Here is a 10,574-nt window from a genome sequence, read left to right on the forward strand (position 1 = left end):
GAAAAACTTTCGCGGATAGGCTTGGTGGAATTGGACTTATTCCGGGGAATAGTTTTACGTGGTGGATAAAAAAGTATGTGATGTTGGACTCCCATGAAATAGTCTTTTGGGTGTTTGGATGAATGGAAAAGGATGTCCCGATCCAGGGCATTTGGATAGCTGAATAAGTTTAAGATATTTGTAATAAGATTTGAATAGATTTAGATCTTTAGCCTAATAAGGATGTCAGAATTTAAATGAAGGAAATATGTAAGAATCTATGGGAGAGTATGTCTAGTCCCATATCGATTATTTATCGAAGAAATCTTGAGTACTTATATAGGACTAAGAAACCTAAAATATGTCTTTCGGCTAATTTTTTTTGTGTGAGGTTTTGGGTTGTTATAAAAACTCTCCATTTTGAAGATGATAGATATTTCTTGGGCATGGAGGATGTTAAAATGTCTTCTTAATCTAACAAATTACAAAAAAAAAAAAAGGCAAGTCGAATATTTCAGGGTGCCATCGATGACAAGCTTCGAGTTACTTTATTTGATGCATTGCTTGGCCAATTCATTGATAGAAATATTTGAAGTCTTTTAGAGCATGAAGTGATGCAGAGAGCCGGTTGTATTGATTACTCAATGACACCATGGTGATTCTGCCGATTAATGCTTTTATGATATAGTTCTTGAGATATTCTCTATCATATTATATCAAAGAAGATTGAGAATACCAGGGGGCAGAACTGCATTTTGGATGACAAACCACATCATGAACCATTTGCAGGGAATTTATTTCTTCTTGTGTTCTTCTCCTATAGAAACCCTTCTCCAATTCAGCGTATTCCATCAGAATTATACAAATATTTTCTACATTATTATGCTCTGTCTCCCATCTTTGCAACTATCAGCACCCTGCAATTTGTGGTCTTTATGGCCAACATCTTCTAGCTCAACTAGTTGGTCCTGTCAGTCTCAAAGTTCAAACTTCAAGCATGAGTAGTGGCAAATTATCACTGTAATCTAAAAAAAAATCTTTACTTTTATTACCTCACATACAATGTAGGCCATGCAGTAAATTCACTAGTCTTGACCAATCTAAAGTTCAAACTAAGGTTATGAAGTAAGTCTAAACTATGGTTACGGAGTTGAATGTAGGATTTTGATTGCATGAACTAGAGTCAACTATGAGTTGTATATAAATATATAAGAGATCAGACAGCTTTTGGTTGCTGACATGGTGACATCAACTTACCATTACTACGCATATGGCTTGCTCTTTGCTTAATGTTATATATAATCATCAGTTACTCGTCATGGCATTTACATGCAATTCATGACTGCAGAAGAAACAATTTTTACTAATCATTAAGAAATACAAGTCAAAAATGTTTTTTTCCACTTTAAAATAAAGTATATTTGAGAGTAAAAGACAAATATAATAAAACCACAAAAAAATACATAGTTATATTCACAACAATTACAAAGTAGATCACTTGTAATCAAATCCGATAGAGCTCTTGTCGACCATGGCCAATATTTGAGTATCTTGTCATAGTTAGCAAGCCAATCTACTTTAGCATTAGCCTTCCCTAAGAAAGGCAACATGCAACTTTATATCAGAATCAAGTAAAATCTTTGTGAATTAGCCTATCAGAATTAACCGATACTTTATGGCCAACTAGCTTTCCCATTGAGGCATTGAGCATCCACCCTTACCCATCCTTGCAAAGCAACTATAGGATTTAAAGCATACACATCTTTGAGAATTCTGATAGACCTATGTTGCATTTTTTATATGAATTTTAACATTAAAGATGGATACAATTACATACAAGATATTTACATATAGGTGTAAAAATTCACCAAATTTTTACACGTGGAGAGCACATCATCAGCCACAAGGGGTCATAATATTAGCCGATAGCACCATACAATAACGAAAGAAGTAATAATTTAATAGTATGTGAGGGTGTCTGCTGCTTTTGGGGCGAGTCATATTTAACATAAGATGAACAGAGTAGCAATTTGGATTGCTTCTTTTTGTTAAAGATTACTTTGCGGAAATACTTCTATGGTACAGTCCCTCCCCCCCCCCCCCCCCCCCTCTTTTTTTTTTTTTTTTTTACAAGATTTAAGTAATTCATCCATTTAAGCAAATATATATTTATATATTTATTAATTAAAAGACCCAATTGAAGACCCCTCGTCAACTACCACCACTCCCAGTCCCGCAGTGGAGTAGTCCATCACGTAGGCCCCGCTGTCCGGAAAGAGGAGTCCCAAAATGGTGTCACGAGTAGGTCTTCTGTCCTATTATGTTGATCGGGACTGCCCTCTCGCCTACGAGGGTGTTCTCCTCCCTTCTCTTCTTCGGGACAATATCATCGAAGCTCGAAGTCCTAATCGGAAATCCCTCTCCCGTCTCCCAAGGTAACCCTTCTTCGCCAAATATCCGATTCTCCTGCCACCAACCACGGCTTGATTATTATAATCGTTATCTTCGTTTGATTTGTTTCTTATCCGTTAATTCCATGTTTTTTTAAAGAAAAAATGAATTGTTGCTGCTGATTTGATTCGATTTGGGTTGTTCATCGAAATTTGCTCTCGTTTCTGTAGTCGTTTCAGATCATACTATGTGTAATTAAGGATCTGATTTCCTAAAGTTATCGGGTTCAAAGGTCGCATTTTTATCCCTTTCTATTGAGTTGGGCGCTTTTGTATTCCAAATGTGGTTTTCCGTTCAGTTTCTCATCTGCGGGGAATATTTTTCTTTTTGTGAGTTTATATGAGGTTTTAGCGATTTTTTGAGTGGATGAAACTGATTGTTTTCAACTTGGTGGAGCAGTTTATTGGAAAACCCTGGTATCGAAATTAATGTTTGGAAGCCTTTCTAGGGTTTCTTCTTCAATGGGTAAGCTTCACACCTCTAGATTTGGTTGGCGCAACAGAGGGTTGTTGTTATCTATATGGCTTGTCCTTGAGCTGTTCTTTCTGAAATAAAAAAGACTGCATTGGAGATGATTTTATGTAACATAACCTTAAAATTGTAGTTTGGGCAAAAAGGAAGAAAGGAAAATGTATAGAGGGGGTCTTGATAGATTTAAAAAAGCACAATCTTTGGAGCCATTCTCGGTTAGCCTTAATTCAGCTTCTAAAACTGCTTTGGCTTCTAAAGAAGCCCACCCTCCGGTCCAGCCACTGCAGCCACAAAATTCTCACATAACCCATACTCAGCATCAACAGCATATCACGTCGAAACCTACGGGACCTGATGCAGTAGTTCCAGCTCCGCAGGCCACTCAGGTTGGTGGGGGGCAGTCTACCTGGCAGCCTCCAGACTGGGCTATAGGACCCCGTCCAGGGATTTACTATCTTGAGGTGTTGAAGGATGGAGAGGTCATTGATAAGATCAATCTAGATAAGCGGCGGCATATATTTGGGAGGCAGTTCACAGCGTGTGATTTCGTGCTAGATCACCCGTCTGTGTCACGCCAACACGCTGCAGTAGTTCCCCACAAGAATGGAAGGTGAGATTGTTGAATTGATTCTTAATTTTCTCTGGTTCCAGTTTCTCTGTGTACAGCTTATGACTTATAAATTGAAGCCATCTTTCTTACAACCATGCAGATTCCTTCATGATTCTTTTTCAAATTATGATTTTTGTGAAAACGGTTTATTAGGATTGCTTTGAAATCAAAATGAATTCACTATGTTGGTCTAGTGTTGCTTTTTGGAGCTGGAGAGTGTGTACTCATATAAATGTTTCTGCAGCATCTTTGTGGTTGATTTGGGTTCAGCTCATGGTACATTTGTTGCAAATGAGAGACTGACTAAAGATAATCCGGTTGAGCTTGAAGTTGGACAGTCGCTACGGTTTGCCGCATCAACCAGAAGCTACATCTTAAGAAAAAATACAGCTGCTCTTTTTCCTACCACGGCAATTCCTGCAGAAATTAATCTACCTTCCTCTCCAGACCCTTCCGATGAAGATGCTGTGGCGGCATATAATACAGTACTCAACCGCTATGGTTGTATTAGTCAGTTGGACCTCTCATCCAAGTCTCAAAATTCATCAGGCAGTATGTCTAGTGGAACTGATGACCACCATCTGTCAGGAAGGTCTACCAAAAGAATTAGGAAAGCAAGAGTGGCATTTAAAGATCAGGTTGGGGGGGATCTTGTTGAAGTAGTTGGAATTTCAGATGGTGCGGATGTTGAGACTGAACCTGGCCCTATTGGTGTAAAAGAAGGCAGTCTTGTTGGGAAATATAAATCTCTTGTACAGATTACGGTTATACCAAAAGGAAAGGAGCAGGTATCTCCAAGGGAAGACAGTACTTCTCCCAAGGGTGTTACTGATAGGCTACAACAGGTCTTGAACAAAGTCAAAAGCACTACAAAAAGTGGGATTTATGATGATCTATATGGGGATTCCTTTTCTGGAAAGGTGGGCTCATCCTGGGCATACATGCCAGATGGGCAGGCAGGTAACACCAAAAGCATTGAAGAAAAGCCTGCTAGTATTGCCAGTGAGAAAGACAATGTTAGTTCAGCAGATGACATTGATGATCTCTTTGGTGATTACTGATGAGTATAATAGATTTCATTCGCTAATTTGTTCATTGAATGAGTCTCTGATGAGTTATGTTTCAAATGGACATTTTTGGAGCCCATGGTGGCTATGAGTTCTGTGTAACTGAGAAATTTTGCTGCAGTTTCTTATGTTGTTTTGCAGGGGGTGACATACACCCAAAAGGTATGCCAGAATTGCCTAAAATTATTCTACAATGATCTGTTTGGGTTGTTCTACTGATGAACCTTTACTTCTTTAAGTTTACACTGCCTCTTGTGCATTGGTTATGCTTTGTGCCCCTGATATCTAGCATTACCTGATAAGTAGTTTCAGATCCTCATATACTTCTGACCATTATTATGCCCTCAGGTTTGGCATTGTAGAATAGCACTTGTATAGAGCAGTTAGTATGACATTTTTGATGTTTTCTGTTTTGGTTGAGCTGGAGTAGTTCAGAACAGGACATGCTTAATTTTTTTGAGTTTTATGCCGAGCTGCAGCTCATATTGTAATTATTAGTTGATTCTGGTTATTAAGACTGTGTGTCGAGTTTGATGTTGAGAAGCTCAGAACCAAAATACTATTTCTCACTAGCTGGGTTTGTCTCAGGCTACTATTCTAAATTACAACTAAAATAGCTAATGGGTCGCTTTAAGTCATGGTTATATGTAACTAGGCAGTATTTTATTTGGACTTGGTAGAGATAAGAATGTTCTTCTTGGTTTCTAATCTTGGGAATGAAGAAATTGCAAGCAATCAAGAGGAACATGATAAAACTTAGAATGTTGAGATGGATCTGATATTAGAGGAGGTGTAGGAACTATTTAATTGAAGATAAATTTGATGAAGAATCGATCAAAAAGTTATGGGAATGTACCACCAAAATCTAAGGCGCCAACAATGAGAGGTGCTCAAGCTTGTCCAAAAGGGTCTAAAAAGACGAGAGGAAATAGAACTTGTGAGAAAGGATTTGGAAAAGCTTGCAGTAACACAAGCCCGACCCTCAATAGGAATGATCTGCAAAGAGCAATCAGAAGCCAATCTCAAATGTTTGGCAGAAGATCTGGTGGATATGGATTCGTGGAAATTACATGTTTAGTGGAATATTAGTGGGAAACCTGTCTCTTTGCCTCCTAGATTGAAATGTTTTCACAAACCTTTCTTTGAGGCTGGATAAATAGATGGTTTTAAGTGGAGGGCAACGAACGAGGTACTGCTACAAAATATTTTTTGTTGTTTTGGCCATGTTAGGCAAAATGGTAGGTTGTTCTACAGTATTTTTTGTTAAATTTCAGAGAAATGGTACGAACAGATATGCTCCTCTACTTCATCTATCTAGCTTTATCTCCAATTCTAATCAATAATAGATACTAACTAGTGAAATAATTTTACCGGAATACCCTTGATCGTCAATTTTGATCAAGGGCATTCCTTGTTTCTGTTTCAGTTACGTATTTGCCATTCTGCCTTAGCAGAAAGTGAATTTTATTGTAAAGTTTGATCATTCATCTATTTTATTTGCTCACTTGACTAAATATTTGGTGGCTAACTTTGGTTATTCTGTTCTTTACATAATTTTTATAGACCTGGAGTACACTTATATGGTTTCAATTCATAGGATTTGAAGTCAAATGACTGTACCATTTTATAATGCTCGAGGGTTGAACTGAAGTTTATTTGGAAGGAGAATGAAATGCATGATATGCAGGTAGTAGGTTTCATGGGAATCCAGATTCTTAGGATAAACCATCTTATATTTGGAAGGAGAATGAAATGCATGATATGCAGGTAGTAGGTTTCATGGGAATCCAGATTCTTAGGATAAACCATCTTACTCATTCAATATTTTGATCCCTACAACATCATAGGGATTGTTATATAAGATATTTTATGAAACTTTAGTGGCATGCTGGCTGAAAAACACTCCACTTCCTCCATTCCGCCTTTAATTTCTAAAACATGTCCTCATCATCTGTACATGGTTTTAACAATGACATATCCAAATCCAAAATCCAAAATCCAAAATTGCTTATGCTGGAGTATTCCTTTATCACCTATTTCCTCTAAAATCGCGTTTTTATTTATTTTTTGAAATAATATAGCACCAAATGTTACATTCTTTAGCTTTGTTTTGGTGTTCCCCAAATTGTGTAATCACTGAAGTTTCTTTTCCCCCTAACTTAAAGACTTCGGGATTGATCTGGAGCACATGTTATTTGATCTCAATGGGCAAGATAAAAAGCTTCCGATGGTGGTTTGAATTATAACTTACCATGTGACACACTGATGCTTCTCCCTCCTCACAGTAAGGGGTTTCTTCAAAGCTACACTAGGTTGTAGACAGATTTGTTCATTTATTTTGTTTATTGAGTTGCACTTTTAGGTCATAGTGTTTTCCTTTATCATCAAAGCACTGGTTAATATAAGTCATGAGTAGTTGAATGCAAAGCTTCATTATTAAAGACCAAAGACCTTAGCAATCGAGATAAAAATATTTAGAAGTCTTCTTTCAATAGACCAAGATGATGTTGTAGATTGTGTCCTAATCCTTACCTGTAAAATAATTCAGGAGAAGTCTTCTCGGAATATGAGCTATTCTGGGGTTACAAAATTCTTTTGAGTAGAAATAATTTTAGGGGGTTCATCAAGCTTTCTTGTTCTTCATTCTTTGGTAATTAAACTTATTAGGCAGCTCTGCCGGAACTTTCCATGGGCATACATTTGCAAGAAATCAATCCCTAGTGGATTGAAAGACTGCTGCGCAAACACTTGAAATCTTTACTATTATGTCAAGCAAAGTTCCTACAAGATGTCCGGCGAGCTATGGATGTTCTACTGCATGGGGATATTTTTGCATGTTTGTTTCACTGCTGAATGCACCCCAACTCGGTTTTGTTCTTCTCTCTCTCTTTCTTCATTTATCATCTAACATAAATATGAAAACATTTTGATCTTCATATCTCAGCTCTTTTTCATCTGCATTCTGTGTGACCTTAGTTTCGCTCTCTTCACTCTTTATTTAAGTCAGGCACAAGAAAAATGTACAATAATTAAGTGGGATTGCATTTATCTTCTAACATAAATATGAAGACATTTCAATTTTCATATTACAGCTCTTCTATTGCTTGTGCTCAGTTCCAGACAAACTACATTCTAGAGAACCGCTTCAATGTCTGCTGGCTGGCAGCTGCAATGATCCTTTTTGAGTCCAATAATTTCTCATTCTACTTAGGCTTTTTATGAGCAATGCTGAACTAAAATGAGCCAGACTATTCTAGTCAGGCTCCTAAACATTATACATGATTCATGTATATTAGGTACTGTGACGTTACGTAATGGAATTTAAAGTTCTTTTAAAGATTGAATGATTAATTATAACATTATGACCCTCCTTTTTCTTTCAGAAAGAATTCAAATTGTGTCTATCTTGCCACTTTAACAGAGGAAAAAGAAATGCTGTAGGACAACTTTTCTTTTTTCTCACTTTCTTTGTTTCTCTTCCCATACCGCTCAGTCCTTTTTCAGTGATCAAACTTTGTAGAAGTTAATTCACAAACTGGATGCCCCCTCAAAAGCCACAAGGATTGCTTTTACAGCCATCCAACTTTCCAGCCAAAACAAGGAGCGTATCATCTACAAAAGAGAGGCACTTGATGCCTTGAAAGATTCTATCATCTCCAATTCCTTCAATTAAATCGAGGGCCCCAGCTTGTTTAAGCAATCTAGAGAGCATGTCAGCAGCCAAGATAAAGTGTGCAGGAGAAAGAGGATCACCTTGCCTTAGGCCGTGCGGGCATTTAATCCAATTCACTGATCGACCGTTGACATTGAGTGCTACCGAAGCAGAGGAAAGGAGACACAATGAATCTAACTGACCCATCTAGAGGGGAAGCCTCTAGTTTGGAGGATATTTAACAGGAACTCCCAATTTAGCTTGTCAAATGCTTTTTCAAAGTCAAGTTTGCATGAAATTCTTTTGTGACCGGTTCTTCTGTAATATACCTTTATTTCATGAGCACTAAGAAAGTTTTCAATTATCAATCTATCTTTCACAAAAATACTCATTATATGATTTCAAAGCTTTGAGAGATTCCTCTTTACGAAACAATCTGGTCAATAAAGTTGACCAATTTGAGAAGATTCATCGTCGTTTCTTATGAAAAAAACAGAACTAGAATCTGTTTGATAGAACTCCTTTTCTTTTCTGAGAAATAAATGGCTTTCACCATTGTTTACTTTCCCATAGAACTCCTTTCTGATAAATTAACAGCTATAAAACTTTCTGGCATTGGTGGTGTTAAAAATTATTAACCATTGCAGACAGAAAACGTGTGCATGCTTTGTGTATGTACCTATATTGCTATTGATTGATGCTACTGAATTCTAACTATTATTCAAATTTAGCGAAAGATAATGTGACTTGCTATCAGAATAATTAGGGTACTCTAATTGAAGGTGCAACATTTTTTCTAGAGCAATGTTATGGATACATTGCTTTGGATAATAATTAGTTTATTATGTTCGACAGAGGCCTGAATGATGAAGAAAGAGTTGAAGCTGGCCGACATTGTCACGCCGGAGAATCCTTTAAAAGAATGATGACAGCGCTACATCGATGGTTGGCTCTCTGACCGCCCATGCTGGATCTTTTCATTGCAGGCTTCTTAGAAATCCTCTCCATATCAACAATAGCCATTCAGTCAGCTCAGGGCTCTCAGAGTTGGCTGACAAACCGACATCTAATGGGAATGTTGTGGGGAAAAGATGACCTCAGTTCTCCCTTTATTGCTGCCTCCTGACAACCACCCTATGAAATCACATGGAAGGACATGGCTCTCAACAGTCTATTTCTTTTGTCCATGTCCTGAAAACTTAAACTTTAGTTCAAGTCTAGCAAGGGCAAGGGCTTCAATGCTTTTTTTTCTTCTCTTGCACTATTGCTGGAAAGTTTTGAGTTCTTTTATTATCTGTACATGTGTATAAAACAACATTAAGTACATATTGAATGGTTTATTTGAATGAAACATGGCTTTATCTCATTGCTATCATCTTTTAGGGGTTTGAGAGGGTTTTTTAGGGGGAGGAACTCTTCTTCTTGGTCTACATTACCATCTCTTCTTCCCCATGGCTCCTCCCTCATCCTCCTATCAACACCATGGAAATGACTGCCCTCCTAAGAGCCTGCAAGAATCAGGTTTGTTGGCCTACCTAGCCCAAGTCTTAGTCTTAGCCTAAATCTCAGTCCATGAGTCTATCCGAATACCCTGCACAATCCATGAATCCAGCAGAAAATCCAAACTAATTCTACTGGATTTCCCATATAAGTCTTGAGCTGAATCTTCTCTAGAGAGTCCTCTACTGTGCATTCTCCCATTTTTGCACCTCCAATGCCTCCACAGCAACAGCCATCTATCCATTTGTGCTTGTTTTCTCAAACTAACTGCATTAATCTATGTAAACTCTTCATGTTTCTCATCCATCAAATTCTTGATTCTTCCCGTGGGATCCCATCTGATTCACCAGTGGGATTTGGCAACTTATAATTTTTATCCTTTTTTTTTGTTCCCAAACTTGAACCTGTGTCAAAATACAAGGATGGGAAATGGCTGTTGCGATCGCAATATATTGCGATCTAAATAGCTTCCAAATTTGGCATGGCCACATCTAACTAAGATTGCGCAAAATTAGCTTCTGCGAGCGCATAAGTACATACAAGAAGATACAGACAAGATCATATTCTGTTTACATCAGAGCATGGATCCTGCTCAATTGGCTATCCTATATTCTAAGATGGCTGTAATATATATATATATATGCATGTGAAAAGTAGAGCAATCATGATGCCCTCCAAACTTTCATAGCTAACTTAGTAAGTTTCAATTCCATGATTCCCCCTTATTTTCTTACTAGCGACACCTTCTCAATAATAATAAAAGGCAAAAATATTACCAATTAGCTTTGATGATATATCTGCAATTATATCTTTAAATGATGTCTTCTTTTAGTAGATTATGCTG

General features: G+C 37.5%; 1 protein-coding gene across 3 annotated transcripts; it reads left to right on the forward strand.

Moving 5' to 3' along the window:
- The first annotated feature begins 2,276 nt into the window (after positions 1–2,276).
- On the forward strand, positions 2,277–9,605 carry LOC103702372 (protein phosphatase 1 regulatory inhibitor subunit PPP1R8 homolog). 3 transcript variants are annotated; one of them, XR_005512447.1, is made up of 4 exons: positions 2,277–2,414; positions 2,830–3,511; positions 3,756–4,740; positions 9,086–9,605. XR_005512447.1 is itself a non-coding variant. In XM_017841646.3 (3 exons), the coding sequence occupies exons 2-3, from the start codon at positions 3,060–3,062 to the stop codon at positions 4,570–4,572; spliced, it is 1,269 nt and encodes a 422-aa protein (XP_017697135.2). In that variant the 5' UTR covers positions 2,277–2,414; positions 2,830–3,059; the 3' UTR covers positions 4,573–9,586. The 3 variants fall into 3 exon arrangements, 1 of the variants encoding a protein (XP_017697135.2); XM_017841646.3 differs by having other exon boundaries at positions 3,756–9,586; XR_005512448.1 differs by lacking the exon at positions 2,277–2,414 and having other exon boundaries at positions 2,421–3,511.
- Positions 9,606–10,574: the final 969 nt, after the last annotated feature.

Source organism: Phoenix dactylifera, chromosome 7 (genome assembly GCF_009389715.1).
Source record: "Phoenix dactylifera cultivar Barhee BC4 chromosome 7, palm_55x_up_171113_PBpolish2nd_filt_p, whole genome shotgun sequence".
NCBI classification, from domain to species: domain Eukaryota; kingdom Viridiplantae; phylum Streptophyta; class Magnoliopsida; order Arecales; family Arecaceae; genus Phoenix; species Phoenix dactylifera.